This window comes from Hippopotamus amphibius, chromosome X, assembly GCF_030028045.1.
Source record: "Hippopotamus amphibius kiboko isolate mHipAmp2 chromosome X, mHipAmp2.hap2, whole genome shotgun sequence".
NCBI lineage: Eukaryota > Metazoa > Chordata > Mammalia > Artiodactyla > Hippopotamidae > Hippopotamus > Hippopotamus amphibius.
Genome location: NC_080203.1, coordinates 77,417,087 through 77,436,243, shown reverse-complemented (window position 1 = coordinate 77,436,243; position 19,157 = coordinate 77,417,087). Strand labels below are relative to the sequence as shown.

Below are 19,157 nucleotides of genomic sequence, written 5' to 3'. Positions count from 1 at the left end.
GTGCCAGCCCTAAGGCCTCTCCTCTTCTAGGTGAACAACACCAATCTGCAGGATGTGAGGCACGAGGAAGCTGTGGCCTCGCTGAAGAACACATCAGATATGGTCTATCTGAAGGTGGCCAAGCCAGGCAGCCTTCACCTCAACGACATGTACGCACCCCCCGACTACGCCAGCAGTACGTACCCGTCTACCCTGTTCCTGAAGCCCTGCCCCCTGGTTTCTGGAGGGGAAGAAGTTTATACTTCTTGTGAAGAGAGAGAGAAGGGGAGACAGACAGAGAGAGAGCGGGGGTGGGGGGGGGAGAGGGAGAGAGGGAGAGAGAGAGAATAAGACTGGTGCTCAGGAGAGCTGAGTCCAAATCCCAGGCCTGTCCCTTATATACCTGGGTGCCCTTGGACAAGTCCCTTTCACCTGTCTTTAGTTTTCTCTTTGGCAAAAAGGAGCTGATGATATATGTGCTGCCCTCCTCATAGGGCTGCTGCAAGGATCAAATGAGATCATGGACGAGAAAGCCCTTGGAAAACTGTATTAGGCTCTAGAGATGTGAGGGATTATTATTAGTCACACCTCTAGTCATGCCTTTTTTTGTAGACTGCCTTGCCTTTAGCTCTTTCTAAGACTCACAGGAGTGAGCTCAGGATTCAGAAAGGGACTGTGGAGGAGGAACCCTAGGGGGCGGAGTGGGGAGGAGAGGCCTGAGGAATCTGCATCCTTCAGTCTGGTCTCTTTGCATCTGAGCTGGAGGGGTGGGGGAGACAGCCCTTGGTGGCAGGTGGAGTAGGGTACCACTGGGGAGTGGTCTTGGAACTTTTCTCTCCCTTTCTTGATTCCAGCTTTTACTGCCTTGGCTGACAACCACATAAGCCATAACTCCAGCCTGGGTTATCTCGGGGCTGTGGAGAGCAAGGTCAGCTACCCTGCTCCTCCTCAGGTTCCCCCTGCCCGATACTCTCCCATCCCCAGGCACATGCTGGCTGAGGAAGACTTCACCAGGTAAGACCCTCCCCCACCCCCACCATCCTACCTAGTGATGGGGAGGAGAGGAATCGCTTATGGCTGGCCACAGGCCTCCTTGTAGTATGGCAAAGAAGAGGATAAAGCCCCCATCGCTCCTGTCTTTGGGGTCTGAGGCCCCCTCTCAAGCCCTTGGGGCCCTAAGGAGGGACAGAGGTGGCTGCAGGGACAAGTTCTACCATCAGGGGGAGTGCCATGTGTGTAACCCCTATTCGAAAGTGCAAGAAAGGGTAGGATGGAGTGTTTAGGGGGCTGAGGAGGTGGAGGCTGCGGGGTTTCCCGCCTCAGACAGTTGCAGGCTGCTCTGCTGCAACCTTTCCACGTTAGAGAAGAGAGCAGTTCAGCCGGGGTGGTTGACGGGATGCTGGGAGGCTGGCGGGCTGGCGGGCCAGGTGGCCTCGCAGGGAAAGGCCCCACCCCACTCTGGCGGCTGCCGCCGCCGCGGAACTGGTCGGGCCGGCAGGGGTTCCGGGGGACAGGTTTGCTGCAGGGTGGGGCCCTGGGAGGCTGCTGGGTTGGCTGCGGTGGAGCCGGAAGGGTAGGCGGACGGAGTGGTGGGGGAGAGCTGGAGGAGCCATGGAGGGGACACGCAAGTTCTCAGGCTCCGGCTTGGCCCTGGGCTTGGGCTCAGCTTCGGCCTCGGCCTGGAGGAGGGCTTCACAGAGATGGGCCTGGCCGCTCCGCTCCCTGCGGCCTGGAGGGGATGCCAGGTAGGAGGAGAGGAGGGCTTCAGCAAGAGCATCTGGGTCTCAGGGAGGGAGCCTCGCACCTGAGACTGGGAGCAAGAATGGAAGAGCCTTGGACCTGGGGCTCTTCTGATGAAAGATGCTTAAAGTGAAGGGAGTGGGCTGGGCAAGTGCGCTGAGTCGGGTTGTATGAATATACAGGAGCCGCTGCTGTTCTCACTTGATGACACTGTGACCATTTACAGAGGGATTCCTTAGACATGGTTAGTTGGAGTTAGAGTTTTCATGTGCTTGTCTCCTCTCTTCAGTTAGGCTCCTAAGCTCCTTCTGGGGACCTGAGGTTTCTTTATCTCTGTCTCCCACATCACCCAGCAAGGGTACATAGTGGTAGCTGGTGACTAAATCTGTTGTTGGGGAAAGTAGGAGGGGTCATAGTTGGTGGGTGGATTTTTGAGACTGCGGAGGAGCATGTGTAAAGTAGGTATGCACAGTTTGTGGGTGGTGAGTGCCATCAACCCCAGGGCCATTCCACAGCCCCTGATTCCCCTTCTTGTGGCCTAGGCTTCATCACACCAGTTAGCAGGATGGGAGAATCTGGGGAGGAAGAGGACCAGTGAGTGGGTTCTGAGATATGGTCTCTAGAGCCCAAGGTAGGGGTTTGTTGACCTGAGAGAGTCAGGGACTATCCACTAAGAAGTTGACTTCAAGCCCTCAGGAAGAAGGGAGGAAGAACAACCGAAACTTGGCACCTGGCAACAAACAGCAGCCAGGCAGGTTTCAGGAGAGAAAGGGAACAACAGAGTATCATACCTAGGGACCTAAGTCCTTCTACATGGCTATGTGGGCCTTGTTCCAGGCTGGCCCTCACAGGGACAACAGTTTATACCTACTTTGTCCTGACTCTTCCACTCTTCCCACCAGAGAGCCCCGCAAGATCATCCTGCACAAGGGCTCCACAGGCCTGGGCTTCAACATCGTGGGAGGAGAGGATGGAGAAGGCATTTTTGTCTCCTTCATCCTGGCAGGAGGCCCAGCTGACCTGAGTGGGGAGCTGCGCAGGGGAGACCGGATCTTATCGGTGAGGAGACAAAGGCAAGGTGGGAGGATGGGAGCTATGCCAGTCTAAAAGGGAGGAGGGAAGACCTCGCTTTCTCCAAGGAATGCTTCTTGAAGTGCAGGAAGGCTAAGAGCTGGAGAAAACAGAATCTCTTTATAGAAGTTCCTTAGTGAGGGAGAGAGACCAGACTTACACTTAAGGAGGAAATGAATATCTCTTGGATCTTAACCCAGGTTGGCATTTGACCCCCATGAAGATAATTATTACACTAGAGATGTATCCTTTAGGTCTCATCTTAGGGGCAAGGATGGGATATTGAGAGAGGCATCCGAGTAGGCTTAGGGATGGGCTACCCATCTCCTTCTCCTAGCTGCTCCAACAGAAGACTCCTTTCTTGCTTTTGGGGTGGCTCAAGACTCCTCTCTTTGGACAGGTGAATGGCGTGAACCTGAGGAATGCAACTCACGAGCAGGCTGCAGCTGCTCTGAAACGGGCTGGCCAGTCAGTCACCATCGTGGCCCAGTACAGACCTGAAGGTAGGAGAAGGAAGGTGGAACAAGATAATTTGGGGAGATTAGACTCGTTACTAACTGCTAGCTTTTTGCCATCATAGGTAGCAAAGCTACTTGACTAGGTCCCTTCTACCCTGATACAGTAACCACTTCCCTCGTTTTCCTTCTGGGCTGGGGTGGGTTTGAGCAGCTTGGGAGCATCAATCAGGGCTTTGCTCAGAGCCTGGTGACTAGGGTTGCAGTGCAGCCGAAGGCCAGTAGTGGGCAGCAGCCTGCGGGAGGAAGCACAGAGATTGGGGCGATTGGAAAAAGAGGAGGGGGAGAGGCAGACGGTTCAAGAGGCGAAGACCATAACTGTGTACCCTGGAACAGGAGGATAGCTCCTGATTAGAAGGACCCGAGGGAGAAGAGTACCGACCTCTTAAGACAGCTTGGGCCAAACCTCTATGACCCCCACTTCTCCCCTCATCAGGGTGACCGTGAAACGCGCTGCAAAGGTGATGCTGGGCTCTCCGGGGAAGGAATCGAAAGTGGACGCCCCTCCCCCTACGGGGGTCTTCTTTGTGTTCTCTGGGAGCAGTCCCCCGGCTTGGGCAAGTGGGCGGGGTCGGTTATGCAAATAAAGGCGCTTGATTGGCTGGGGCCAGCCAAGGCCCAGGTGCCGAGGTGAGCTGCGGGCTGGCGCGCCTGAGCCAGCCGGCCGGCGGGGTGGCCATTGGCCGGCCGAGCGCGGCCTCGAGCCTTACGCCCCGCCCCCTGACCCAGGCGGAGGGCGGCGGGCGCCCCTCCGCCCCTCCTTCCCCCCTCCCCCCGCCTCGCGCGCCTCAGGCGTCTCCTCCTCCTCCCTCCCTCTCCTCCTCCTCCTCCTCCTTCTCCTCCTCCTCCTCCTCTCCCCCTCCTCCCCTCCTCCCGCGCGCCCCGCTTTGTGTCCGTGGTCTCCCGCGCGGGACAGAGGGGCCGGCCGGAGCTGGCGCTTTCTCAGCACTAGACCTGGACTCCGACCCGGCGCCAGGTGAGGTGGGGTGGACGGGGGTCAGGCCCCCTCACAGTCCCCCCTAGCCTCTCTACGGTTCTGTTCTCAGACTCTCTCTTTTCCTACACTGCGTCCCCAACTGTGCGCTCTCCCCGGAATCCCTGGGCCGCGTGTCCCCAGCCCCGAGGGGCGCGGGGCTTTGGAGCCCCTCCCGAGGGCCCCGCGCGGCCCCGCGGAGCGTCGCGCGCGGCTGAGCCCTCGCGCCACCGAGCGCCGGCCAGCCTCTACCTCTTAACCATCACCTCTCCCCACCCACGAGCTCTGCCCCTTCTCGTCCGGGGCCTCTGTCCGCCCCCCAGCCTCCTTCCTGCCCGCGGCTGAGCCCCCAGCAGCTCCCTCATCCCTGTCCCCTGAGGAATTTTCACCGTTTTCCCTTCGCCTGCCCCCGTTACGACGCCTCACCCCGCTCGCGACCCGGCGACCTCTGGGAACCCCCGAGGTGGGCTTGGTATTCTCACCGCCCCCTCCCCAACGCCGCTTTTGTTTGCCAGCTTTTTCCGACTGTCGCCGATTCCTTTCGCCTTCCCCATCTCTTTGTAAGGGCCGCCTTTGTCCCTTAGGGCTGCAGCGCCTGGGCTCCTGGGACACCTAGGCCCCGCCGGCCGGTTACTAAGGTGGAAGAAGGGCCCTCTCCCGGGCAGGTGCTTCGTTCCTTGATGAGAATGGAGAGAGGCTGGCAGCCCTGCTGCAAAGCCGTGAGGGATCGGAAGCGCCTACCTTTGTCCTTTCCGCCGCCCCCACTCCATCCCATGTTCAGCGCCTCAAGCCAGGAGCCTGCAGGCCAAGAAGAGAAGGGCCTGCAACCTTCTGCACTAGGCTCTTTTGATGGAGACGAGTGTAGGGAGGTGACTAACAGGAGAGCTTGTTGGTCTGAGGTAGTGGGAAAGAGGGATGCAAATGGACACTTTGAGTCGTTTGTTTCCATGTTGGGCGTCCAGCTTGATGACAAGAAATACGCATTAGGGTTATTGTTTTTATGATGCCTGCGTGTGCTATTTGCTTCTCAGTGTAGAGCTCACCATCTGATTTTTATTAGCAACCAATATTTATCCATTTCATGCCCACAACTTAGGCACCGTAGGTTCTGCAAAGAAAATGGTTTCTCTTGCATATTTGTGTGTGTGTGTGTGTGTGTGTGTGTGTGTGTAGGAGAAATTGATGTGTTTCGGTTTTGCTCACTGATGCTGGGCACATGGAAACAATACTGTGAATTTGTCTGGTGGTAGTATGTTGGAAACTGGTGACTACGTGTTTCTATGAGTTTTGTTGGGAGAGTGTAATTGATTAGCATAAAAAGCTGCAAGGTGTCCTGGCTAAAGGGATTCCTGCAAGTGTTCATTGTTCTCTGGGCATATTTCTGAGCATTTATGTTTGTTGAGGTGCTGTCTTATGTTAGGCCTCTCTACCATTTGCCAAACAAAGCCTTTCTTTTCTCTTAGGATTTGGCTGAGCCACTGTTGTTAAGGCTCTGCCACCCCAATCTCATTTCTTTCTTTAGTTTGGAAAATCCAACAGGGCCCCAACATTCAAAAGCTTTTTTTTTTTTCCATTCAAGAATGGACCCTTGGAAACAGATCCCGAGGGACTATCAAACATTCCATGTTGGGCTCTGACTTTTCTTTGATAAAGTGATAGTTTTTAAGAATAAGGACTCCATGTTGATCATTTTATAATTATGTTAAATACTGTTCTTTGGAGGATTGCATCGCATAGGCATTTACAAAATGAATAATCCAAATATATATTTGTTGGCTAAAATGGCAGAGATTTTGTATGTCATTGGCCAAGTAAGTGTTCATCATTTGTATTTTTTTCACATGGAATGTGGGAGCTGGAAAGGATCATGTAGTTCAACCCCTCATTGTGCAAATCAGAACAGGGACAGGAGAGCAGGGACATGACTTGCCTAAGGTCATGAAGGGAAAGTTGCTGTGGGTCAGCAATCAGTCTAATCCTGAAGTCCACCAGTTGGGACAAATTGTGCTTGGGAATACCTGGGAAACCTAACACCTAGTTGGAGCAGAGGAAAGGAACTGGGAAAATATAGAAGAGAGTGAGGGAAAGAAAGATGTATGTGCAGGGGAAGATTAGAGTGATCTCCATGGTGACCCCTGAGGCACCATTGCCAAACCAATGCAGCCTTTAGCTAGATATCCTTTAGTACCAGAGCTTAAAAAAATAGCTTTCACTAATTAGAATAATCAGAGTAACAGCAGTTTTTCTCCTGTTTTTAACAGCTTGATTGAGACATGATTCATACACGATACAATGCATCCATTTAGGTGTACAATTCAGTGGCTTTTCGTGTATTCACAGAATTGTGCATTCATCATCACAGTCAATTTTAGAACATTTTCATTACCCCTCTCTTTTGAATACATAGAGATAGTGCAAGCATTGGAAGGGTGATAGGTGTAGGACAGTTGCTTCCTGATGTATCTCATCTGGGCACTTAGGGGCTGGATGGCAGCTCTAACTTTGAGATTCTTTCATATATCTGGTTGCTTAATGGGTTGAACCCATAATGAAGGTAGGAACCTTGTCTGTCTATTTAAACTTTGTGTTGTGCCTAAGCATGGGTACTTTACAAATACTTGTATGATGAAGGTTTGGAAAATATTAAAATAGAAATAGAAGTGCTAAATGATAAGGTACCACAGTGAGATGCAGTTTAATAGTTTCACTCCTGATTGCTCCAAACTGTTGTGGACACAGCAATCCTACCTATTAAGCTAAAAATAGCATGATGTTCTTGGGCATGTATAATCCTGCTTAAAATTCAAATTGAAAATTTAAACAACTGGCTCTTGGCAAAGGCTCTCTTCCAATCTGTTCTAAAATGAAAAATATTTTTCTGTGACTTGCGGAATTGCTTCACCAAGGGAAGGATGGATTTCATGTTATAACATTTTGATTTAGAAACTATCTCCTACATTTTCCTCCCTAGTTACTTTCTGTCAGCCTCTGTTTATAAACTCAGCTAGTATTTTTCTGGAAAGCCCTTTTGTTTTTAGCATAGAATCTGAACCCCAAATCAGGAGGTGAGCCAGAAATTGGTCACTAAGGTAGCTAAACTGGGAACTGATCCTTTGTGACTAGTCTTTTCAGCTGGAATGTAAATCCAGACAGGCTGGGGGTACAGGGAATGGAAAAGAGTTTTCCATACTTAAAGTGCTAAGAAGCGCACTTTTCAACATGGAAACACCTTCAGGTAAGGCCTGGAAGAGTTAAGGATCAGTGTTGATAATAACTTGAAAGCATAAAGGGGATATTTTCCCCATAACATTTAAGTTACCATCCCACCTCCCCTGTTTGAGAATGAGGGATGTAAACGTAGCTGCCACCCTGTCAGCAAGATCTCTCTTGAGAGCGCAGAGGTGAAAGTTTATCAAGGCAAAGAATCAAAGTCCTGAAACTCCTGTTGCCATCCTTAAAGAAGGCTAATATAGGGAAAGAAGAAAATGAATTCCTGTTAACAGCATTTCTGCACTGAACAATTTGAAGGCAGCTACTGTTGTATTTATCTTTGTGCCCCAGCACCTAGTCCAGAGCCTGGTACGTGTTTTGTTGAATTATTGAGTATCTCTATGTTCTAGATGGCTTTGTAAGCATTAATCTTCAGGATATCCCTGTAGGATAGGTGGTATTATCCCTATTTTACAGATGAGGAAAGCGAGGATCAGAGAAGTTGAGTGACTTGCTCAAGGTCCCACAGCCAGTAAGGGGCAGAATCAAAACTTGAAGTCAGATTTCCTGAGAACTTAGTGTCCAGGGCTTTTGCCAATAGACCACAACTACCTCTCTCCACAGCAGAGAAGCTGTGAGCCCCCTCTCCCTACCCAGAAGATACTTCTCTGAGACTCTTCAGGTGCCAGAAGCTGTTAACAAATGGAGTAAAACCAACTCCCAAATGTCAGCTTTTAAGTCTTGATGACCACAAACTCCTGTACCAAAGGAGGAGGTAAGCTGGGGGTAGAGGGGCTGCTGGAAGCCTGAAGGAGACCCTCCTCTCCTGCAAAAGGAAAATGGACTTAGGAAGACTACCACAGAATGATATTGTGGGGGCTACCTCAGGAGGAGCCAAAAGATGGGAGTTGGTTGGCTTGACTTAATAGCAAATGTGTACAGGCTTAAGAATACTAATGCAGTAAATAGGCATTTCCCATTTTTTCAAGTGAAATGGAGTTGTATTTGTCATTCATTTTTTTTTAATGACCGTACAGTTCACTCATTTAAGGGTGTAATTCAGTGGTGTAAAATCACAGAGTTGTGCAACTGTAACAGCAATCAATTTTAGAACATTTTCACCACCTCAAAAAGAAACTGAATCCTTTAGCTGTAGCCTCCCAACTCGCCATCCCCCAGTGCCTCAGTGCTACTAACCTACTTCCTGCTTCTATGGATTTGTCTGTTCTGGACATTTTGTATACATGGATTCATATATTATATGGTCTTTTATGACTGGCTACTTTCCCTTGACGTAGTGTTTTCAAGGTTCATCTGTGTTGTAGCGTGTGTCAATTCTTATTTCTTTTTATGGCTGAATAATCTATTATATGCATGTCATATTTTGTTTATCCATTTGGGTTATTTCCACTTTTAGGGCTGTTATGAGTACTGCTCTTTGAACATCTGTATGCAGTTTTCTGCACGGACATGTGTTTTTATTTCTCTTGGTTATATATACCTAGTGGATCATATGGCAACTCTATATTTAACCTTTTGAGGAATGGCCAGGCTGTTTTCCACAGTGGCTGCACCATTTCACATTGCCACCGGCAGTATGAGGATTGCAATTTCTCCACATCCTCTCCAGCCCTTGTTAATGTCAGTCTTTTTGATTCTAGCCATTCTGGTGGGTGTGAAGTGATATCTCATTGTGGTTTTCATTTGCATTTCCCCAATGGCTAATGATGTTGAGCATCTTTTCATGTACTTATTGTTTTGCTTTGCTTAGTCCCCTGATTCTCAGGCTGTTTGTAAAGTGACTTGAGACCAGAGCATGCCAACTATGTTATTACTCAGGTGATTAGAGGGAACCAGGAGGATAAGGGACTACCTTTCACTCTTATCACTGTGTGCTGGAGGGCTTGGGTGCAGATAATTTTAGCTAGGAATGCTGACCTGATAAAGATGATAGGGCCCACCTTTAAAAAAAAAAACCAGCTTATTCATATACTGTACAATTCAGTGGTTTTTAGACTGTTCACAGTGGTGCAACAATCAATTTTAGAACATTTTCCTCACCCTAAAAAGAAGTCCTGTCCCATTAGCAGTCACTCCGCATTTCCCCCAGACTCTTCCCCTCCCCTAGCCCAAGGCAACCACTAATCTACTTTCTGTTTCTGTAAAGTTTCCTTTTCTGGCTGGTTCATATAAATGGAATCATACAATATGTAGTCTTTTGTGTCTGGCTTCTTTCTTTTAGCATAGTGTTTTCAAGGTTCATCAGGTTGTAGCATGTAACACCTCATTCCTTTTTAAGGCTAAATAATATTCCATCCTATGGCAATACCACAAATTGTTTATCCATTCCTCAGATGGATTTTTGGGTTGTTTCCACCTTTTGACTATTGTGAATATTGCTGCTATGAACCTTCATGGGAAGTTTTTGTGTGGTCATATGTTTTCAATTCTTTTGGGTATATATGCCCAGGAGTGGAATTACTGGGTCATAAGGCAACGATGTTGAACATTTTTGAGGAACTGCCAGACTTTCCCAAAGTGGCTGCACCCTTTTAGGCCCACCCTGTTTTGCAAACTTAGAAGAGAAAAAAGATGTTAGCTTTCTTTTCAATTTTACCTCCTGGGGCTGAACTTTATATACAGATATACAGCTGTGTGTGTGTGTGTGTGTGTGCACTGTGTTATTCTGTCTTCCATGTAGCCTAAGGACATGATAGCTAGAGTTGGCAACGCATTCTGAATCTAACTAGACAGGTGCTTTCTTGTCCTTCTTAGATGGTTTGAGGCAAAATCCTAGGAACTTTGGTGTCTGTAAAACATCGGTTCTTTTGATGGGGTAGAGTGATTAGAATAATATACAGAATGAATTATTTCTTATTTGTAACTTTCTAGGATTTCTTTTTAATTTAACATGTTGCTTGTTGAAATCTTGGCCCTGATATTTACACTGTTGATTTGTTTAAAGCTTTAGACTTATATTCCACAATAGGGTAATTGTTTTATTGTTTTATTTTTTTTAATTTTTTACAATTTATTTATTTATTGGCTGTGTTGAGTCTTCGTTGCTGCACACGGGCTTTCTCTATTTGCAGCGAGTGAGGTGGGTGGCTACTCTTCACTGTGGTGCACAGGCTCCTCATTGTGGTGGCTTCTCTTGTTGTGGAGCACGGGCTCTAGAGCGCAGGCTCAATAGTTGTGGCTCACAGACTTAGTTGCTCCATGGCATGTGGGATCTTCCTGGAGCAGGGATCGAACCCGTGTCCCCTGCATTGGCAGGTGGATTCTTAACCACTGCACCACCTAGGAAGTCCCTGTTTTGTTTTTAATAGAGAAATAGGAGAAGTAGAATGATTTGAGCCTTTCATTGTCACTGAGATTAAAAAATACTGTTTTTGCTCCCTTTATCTTAAAAAAGGGAATCATCTTGGAGGCGTCGCCAAGGCCCTGGGTTCTAGTTCTGACTTTATGTAGCTGAATGATCTTGTACTAGTCAACCTCTTTGGGCCTGAATTTTCTTATATGTAAAATGAGGGGACTGTGCAAAATGATTTCACACGTTAACTCAAATTCTGTGTTAGATAAGTGGAAGTGGGTTGTGAATTCAATCCACAAGTTCCTGTTTGTACCTAGACTGTTATTGAATCACAGTCTTGAGTTAATAACAGTCTTGCTTTAGTGAAGGTCTTGTCTTCTCTTCTTTCCTGTGATAAGGCTTTCATCCTCTTGAAATGGATCTTTGTTTACTTTTTACTGAATTTAGATATCTTAAAAAAACAGACTCTAGAGATTTGGGGATTTTTCAACTTGATGAAATTAACATATTTTGTATAAATATGTACATTAGGGATCTGGATACATGAGTGTCCTTCAGACTTTCAAAAAGGAGAAAGAGAATTTTGTAAATCTTGGGTTAAATTCCAAAGTAGATTATTGAGTTGTTTTGTAAACACAGAAAAAGAGGTGGTGAACACTGGAACCAGTATTTGTTCACCAAGATCAAATGAATCATGTCAGACTGGCAAATTGCCTTGATGGACAGGGTTACTGGACTGGTAGATCAAGGAAATATGGTAGATGTGGAATATCTAGATTTCAGCAAGGCATTGGCAGGGCTTCTTTGGTCTACTCTTGGATAAGATGGCAAAGGTGATAATAGTGATAATACGTTTTAAGTGGATTTGTCTGCAACTGGTTGAGAGATCAGTCCCAGAGGAAAATAATGAATGAGCCAAGAGCAGTGTGGAGGGGAATTTCTAGTGCATGTGTGTCTTGGCTTCATCCTTGGGCCTTTTTCAGTCTGCCTCCCCATCCCTCTCAAATTATATTTTACATTGTAATATATATATAATTTTAAAATATATAATTTTAAATATTATGTTTTTGTAGATATATAAATATTACATTCAGATTTGTAGGAAATTGGAACATAACAAAATACAAAGTAAAAAAAAAGTTCAAATCACCTGTAAAACTACCTTCAGAAATAACCTTGTGTTTGTGTATATTTCCATCCAAACTTTTGTTTATAATATAATGTATGTATCTCTTTCAAGAGTGGGATCATTGGGGCTTCCTAGGTGGCGCAGTGGTTGAGAATCCACCTGCCAACGCAGGGGACACAGGTTCGATCCCTGCTCCAGGAAGATCCCACATGCCGCGGAGCAACTAAGCCCATGCGCCACAACTATTGAGCCTGCGCTTTAGAGCCCGTGAGCCACAAGTATTGAGCCCATGTGTTGCAACTACTGAAGCCCACGCGCCTAGAGCCCGTGCTCCGCAACAGGAGAAGCCACGGCAATGAGGAGCCCGCGCACCACAACAAAGAGTAGCCCCCGCTCACCGCAACTAAAAAGAAAGCCCGTGCACAGCAAAAAAGACCCAACACAGCCAATAAAAAAAAAAAAAAGAGTGGGATCATTGTATTTAAGCAGTCTTATATCCATTGTTTTAACTTTGCATGTCATGAATATTTTATTAAAATGACTTTTAATAATTAAATAATATTCCATCATGTGTGTGCCATAATTCATGTAATCATTCCCTTATCGGAGGACATTTAGGTTGTTTGCAATTTTTTTATCTTATAAATAACACTTTGATGGATATCCTTGTATGAGGCTTTTTGTGAATCTGTGATTGTGTCTTCAGAATGAATTCCTTGGAGTGGAATTATTGGGCCAAAGGATATGAGCATATTTAAAACTTTTGATATATTTGATATATTTTGATATTTCTCCACCTCCACCAGCAATATTACAAGTATATATTTTGAGATCCTTGCTAACATGGAGTGTTATTTTTAAAAAAATCTCTGCAAGTTGGATAGGTAAAAATGTTTAATTCATATCTTAATTTGTATTTCTTCTTAATAATAGACTTGAACGTGTGTGTGTGTGTTCATTGATCATTTTTTTTGGTGGATTGCCTGTTCATACCCTTTCCCCATTTCCCTGTTGAGGTATGTTCATCAGTTCTTAATGATATGTAGAAGCTTTGAAGTAGTTAGAATATTAGTTCTTTGTCCTATATATTGCAGAGATTTTTCCCATTTTGCTATTTTATTTATTTTGATGTACAGATGTTTTATGTTTTATGTAGTCAAATCTATCTGTGTTTTCTTCTGTGTATTTTGCCTCTGCTCATAGGTTTGGAAGGGCCTTTCCTACCCTGAGAGAAAATAAATGTCCATCTTTGTTTTATTCTAGTTATTTAATGTTTTTCTTTTTGCATTTAAAACTTTAATCCGCCTGGACTTTTTTATGATGTAAGGTAAGACACTACCTTATTTTTGCTCCAAATATTTAAGGCATACCTTGGTACCATTTATTAGATAATCCATCATTTTCCTGCTGTGTTTTTTTTTTTTTGGTTTGTTTTTTGTTTGTTTTTTTATTGACTGTGTTGGGTCTTCGTTGCTGCATGCGAGGTGAGCGGGGGCTACTCTTCATTGCAATGCACGGGCTTCTCACTGCAGTGGCAGCTCTTGTTGTGGAGCACAGGCTCTAGGCGTGTGGGCTTCAGTAGTTGTGGCACATGGGCTCAATAGTTGTAGCTCGTGGGCTCTAGAGCACAGGCTCAGTAGTTGTGGCGCACGGGCTTAGTTGCTTCGCGGCATGTGGGAATCTTCCCGGACCAGGGATCGAACCCTTGTCCCCTGCATTGGTAGGTGGACTGTTAACCACTGAGCCACCAGAGAAGTGGTTAACAGTCTACACACACAACCACACATACCTGCTCGTAATTTGGATTTGGGGTTTCTTAATTCTGTTCTGTAATATTTTACTCTGGGATTATCAGTTATTGAAAAATGACCCCAGGTGTTTTGACAAATAACTGGAAGGGTCTTTCTCTACGTCTCAGTTTCTGGGTTCCTTCCACAGAAACTTGACCTAAAAGAGATTCAGTTGATACCCCAATAAATATTGTCAGAGAATTTGTGATCCTGTCAGATTTACTACTGAAAAGAACATTTGGATCTAGACTCTCAATTGACATAGTAAAACAGGGAATTCCCTGGTGGTCCGGTGGTTAGGATTCTGTGCTTCCACTGCAGGGGGCCCGGGTTCAATCCCTGGTGGGGGAAATAAGATCCTGTAAGTAGCCGGGTGCAGCCAAAAAAAGAAACCAAAAAACAAAACAAAACATAGGAATCAGTTACATTAACTTAAGTTAGCAAGCTTAGTCATAAAATGTTGTGTTTCAGTCACTGTGTTGTAGCATTTCTGTTAAGTGGAAAAGATTGTTGTGAAAAAGAGTACCTGCTACCTTCAGAGTAAGGAAAGGTATAATTCTGTATTCATTCTCATGGTTTCTAGATGAGGTGTTTTGTCTTGGGGCAGTTCTTACATAGACTTTGACTTATGGATTAAAGGAGCTAAAGGCTTTCTTAATCTTGCACTTGAGTATGCTATATGAAATTCTTTTGAAATAGAGAAAAGGCCCTATTTCAAGCTTTTACCCTGATCTGTTGGGTGATCCAGAATAGGGTGAGAAGAGCCAATGGTCAGATCCTGTGAAAAACTTTTTCTTAGCTTGATGTGAGATGAAAGCATTTTTCATTCTACTCATTTCAGACCAGGTGGCTGAATGTCAGTGGCCCTTCCTGCATCCTCACTAAGCTCTTCAGGGGACAGAAACATCCAGTCAGTAGGGATAATCTGGAATTTTTTATGGCATGGTGATATGACTTTTCTTGTTTTCTGTTTTATTCCCTGTATCAGGATGCTATCGGGAACCCTGGCAATGTGTGTATATGGCTGAGGAAGCACATTGTGACAGTGTAGGGACCAGAATACGACACTGAAGTTTCTATTCTGGGTTAGTCATAGTTCCAAGCCCGTTGTTCTAAAAGTAGAGCTGAAATTATTTTTCTTCAAGCAGTATTTGCCCATATGGAGGGTCTGTTTCCAACTTTTCTGCCCTCTCATATAGCCTTAAATTCTTTTTTTTTTTTTTTGCAATTTATACTCCTTAAATTGGTATTTTCTGACCCAAAGAGTTTAGGATTATTTGCAGATGTGAAGATTTCCTTCTTGTAGATCATATTAAAATTTTTAATTCGACTAGCCCTAGGTTTGATTTCTTATGGACCTCATTGATTTGGTTTCAAAATCATAATTATGTCAAAATTAGAAGAGACCTGAGAAATTGTCTAGTTTTAAAGGTGTCAGATTCTTTAAATAGTAGGTCCCATATTTAGAAACTAACCCAAGTAATAGGGTTCATATTATTTTATAGAGACAAGTTTGTGATTCCAAAAAATGTTGTGCTGTTTGACTATTCATGTACTTATCACCGCACTGACAGGTATCTTCTTTTTTTCTTTTTTTAAAAAATAAATTTATTTTTGGCTGTGCTGGGTCTTCGTTCCTGCGTGCGGGCTTTCTCTGGTTGCTGTGAGCAGGGGCTGCTCTTCGTTGTGGTGTGCAGGCTTCTCATTGCAGCGGCTTCTCTAGTTGCGGAGCACGGGCTCTAGGTGCACAGGCTTCAGTAGTTTGAGGCACGCGGGCTCGACAGTTGTGGCTCACGGGCTCTAGAGCGCAGGCTTAGTAGTTGTGGCGAATGGGCTTAGTTGCTCCATGGCATGTGGGATCTTCCTGAAGCAGGGATCCAACCTGTGTCCCCTGCATTGGTAAATGGATTCTTACCCACTGCACCACCAGGGAAGTCTTGACAGGTACCTTCTTGATGGGCTTATTTTACTTTTGGCTCCATCCATTTCTTTTGAAAATATGAGCTGTGTTGTTGGGACAGATGCTTGTAATTCATACAAATCCTGAGGGTTTGCACTCCAGAGGCAACTGTAGAGACCTAAAACACAATTCATACTCATCAAAATCTATGACTCTCTCATTAGTTCTGTACATTTGCACAATGGGTGATTCCTCTGAGCTCAGGGCAGTTCAGCAATGGCAAAAGAGGGCTGTTTGAGTTTGAGGTTTGAACACCTTCACTTCCATAGGAACAAACGAGTCCTTGGGCAGCTGTTGACTTATCTTGTGTTGATAGCCAACCAAGACACATGCTGTTATCCAGCCCGTCTTCCCTATTCAGTATTCGTGTGGGGACTTAAGGTCAGGAAGTTACATTTCTCTTCTTCACTCTATTTGTATATGTGTCTTTCCATTTTTCCTACCTATCCCAATCTGTGTGTCTGAAGTCTGTCATCCAGTTGTCTCCCCAGCTTTGTTGTCATTTCCAAATTTGGTAGGCATAGCTTTTATTTTGTTTTGGAGCATTTACCTTTCATATCTTCATTCAAACCATTGGTAGTCAGTGCTTCATGCAGAGTGAGTACCCTTTGTTGCTTCTGTTTGTTTCCTGTCTCTACAACATATTCCTACCCATAATCAAATAGGATCAAATAAGTTTTTCTGCGGGTTGAGAAACAGCCCCTTTCTGCTTTTCCAAATTACAGACAAATGTCATTTTTTATCCTGAGAAGACAATTTTTCTGTCATTAGGAAGGTAGTTGCATTTGAGGTCATAGGCTTAGAGGGGAGATGGATTTGGAGGCTTGGTTATGTGTGCATTTCATATTAGTGAACATTGTAGTTTCAGTCCTCTTTGATGCTTTATTAGGGTATTAAGTAGGTCTTGAAACCTCTGATATGTTAGTTCTTTGCAGGAGCGGTTTGTGGTTTTGTTGTTCAGTTTTTACCATTTTGGGGTGAGTAGAAGGAGAAAGTTTTGTATTCTTTTTTTCTTACATTAGTGCCTGAGGAGCCAGAATTTGAGAATTACAGTGTCCAGGTTTGTCCTGTCAGATCTTTATAGCCAGTTAACACATTCAATAAAGATTGTTGACTCAACAAGGGTGCAGATTGCCATGCTAAACTTTGAGAAGGAAACAAAAACCACATCAAGGAGCTTATAGTTTTGTAAAGGAAATGACATCACCACAAATTCTGGGCACTAGATTTTAAAAAGGGAGAGGTAGTGGAGTGCCTGGAAACCATGTTAGATGAAGAATGGTTAAGGAAGTAACAATATTTAGCCTGGAGAAGAGAGAACTTATTTTGAGGACATGATGGCCATTTTCTATTATGGCTTATATTATCCCGCCTTTTCCTGGTCTTTCAGGAAAAAACTCTGAAGCTGCCTTTGGTCCTTTCTCACCCTACATCCAATCAGATGTCAGATTTTCTCTCCTCTAGTTCCAGCATATTTCTTAATTCTTGCCTCTTCTTTCTGTCCTCAGTTGCCCCCATGCTATGTCAAGCCTTTGAAATCATTGTCTATACTAGTAGAATAGGTTCTTGGTCTCTGTTATCTTTGTCCCTGTTTTCCTTTCTATATTATGTTCTCAGAATAATCTTCCCCCAAACCTGGTTCTGACTGTATCACTTTCCTATTTAAACACTTAACAGTGGTTCCCAAAGCCTAGAAAGAAAAGTCCTATTTCAAACTCTTATAATCTGGCCCCCAACCTTCCATCACTTCCCCTTCCCCTGTTCACACTCTACCTTCTATTTAGTCTTATTCAGTAGTCTTGGAACCTGCTCCAGGCTTTTCCAGCTCTTTGATTTTCTTTAAGCTGTTTCTTCATACAGTTATGCAGAAGAGAATCCATCATGTTTTATACTGTTTCAGACACCAGAATAGGACCAGCTAGCAAAAGAGGTGGCCAGCAATCAAAAAATTTTCTCTTGAATAGTGTTGTCTAGTAAATAAGGAATACAGAGCTTCCTAACATTGCATATATTTGAACAGAGGCTGGGGGGTGGCTAGCTGGTTTGGTTGCTGTAAAGTAGGCCCTCCTAGGGGCTGTAGGGGCTAGATAAAAAGAGAAAGCATGGTCCTCTGCTGTCAAGAAACTTAAATCTACATGTGAGTCACCACACTTATTCTCCCCATAATAGCCAAAGTGATACACATACACACATGTTCATGTCATTCCTTTACTTAAAATCTTTTGGGACTTCTTTCTGTTATTCTCAGGATGAAAGCAAGGTCACATGTAATCTGACCTGTGTCTACCTTCCTAGTCTGATTTCCTGCCAGTATCCCCTTACTTCCCTGTGATCCAGATATTTTGTGCCCTCACATATGCTGTTCCTTCTGTCTGGAATGCTTTCTTTATCTACCCCTTTTCCCCTGGCTAACTCTTCATCCTTAAAGGCTCAGCTTAAATGTCACTTCCACATGGAAACCTTTGTTAACACCCTCCCATCCCCCCTCAGTAGGTGGGATCACCCTGTTAGTCTCCCTTAGTGTTTTCTTCATAGTAGATGTCACAATCGTAATTAAAATTGTAATTAAATAGTTGTTTCTTTCATCATTGTAATTTCTAGGAACTGTTTTATTACCATTATATCCCCAACAGCTCTCATAATGCCTGGCACACAGGAGATATTTAGTTAATATTTCAATAAATAAATGAATGAATAAAACTTTTGGATTGTGAAGGACATACAAGATGTTGAGTGTCAGGCAGGGAGGAAAATTTCAGGACAAGGAACTAATAGGCAGGAATGAACAAATTGTGTTCAAGAGTTCCAGGCAGGTTAGTTCGACAGAGGACCTATCTAATGAGACATGGGATAGATCAGCTGAGAGTGACAGGATGATGGTTTTAGCAGCCTTTGTAATTTTAGTTGAGATATGAAAGTTCTTTAGTTGCTGTTGACTTGTTATAGATACTTGGACAGGGGGCTACAAGTTGGAGTTTTAGGAAGGCTTTTCAAATAAGAATCTTAAGCTGGATTGGAGTTTGGAGAGCCTGGGGGCAGACTACCAGTTAGAGCATTACAGCAGTAGTCCAGAGAAGAAATAACACAGTGTGACCTAAATCCAAGCAAGAGATGAAATGATCATGAGAAAAAGAAAAGGCAATGACAGTGGAAGTTAGAAAGAAAGGGATGGATTGAGGAAGCAGTTAGGAAGAACATCAGCAAAGCTTGAGGAAACACTGGTTGTGCACAGGGGGAAGGGGCCTGTCATTAAGAGTACCAGGGAGGATTGGCATGAAATTACCAAGTAGAGGGAGGCAGAGTGGTCAAGTCTACAGGTAGATATTTCTAGAGGTAGATAAAGTGTCATATAGGTGGTAGGACAAGCCCTTTGAATCAGCAGCTCCACCCACAGGAGGACCTTTTCTGTGATTATGCACAGAGAACATTTGAGGTTCCTCTTTGTCTCTATTCCAGAATGCAGTCTTGGCTTTGCTT

At 44.9% G+C, this 19,157-nt stretch overlaps 1 protein-coding gene across 4 annotated transcripts in view; it reads left to right on the top strand.

Annotated features, from left to right (window-relative positions):
- DLG3 (discs large MAGUK scaffold protein 3) overlaps window positions 1-19,157 on the top strand; it is a 62,825-nt gene that overhangs the window by 13,963 nt on the left and 29,705 nt on the right. For 2 of the 4 annotated variants that reach the window (XM_057717959.1, XM_057717960.1), the window contains 4 exons: window positions 31-175; window positions 834-993; window positions 2,622-2,778; window positions 3,191-3,293. In XM_057717959.1, coding sequence (XP_057573942.1) covers window positions 31-175; window positions 834-993; window positions 2,622-2,778; window positions 3,191-3,293 — 565 coding nt within the window. Of the gene's footprint in view, window positions 1-30; window positions 176-833; window positions 994-1,544; window positions 1,725-2,621; window positions 2,779-3,190; window positions 3,294-4,147; window positions 4,282-19,157 lie in introns of those variants that run through there. The other 2 variants (XM_057717961.1, XM_057717962.1) reach the window with 2 other exon arrangements.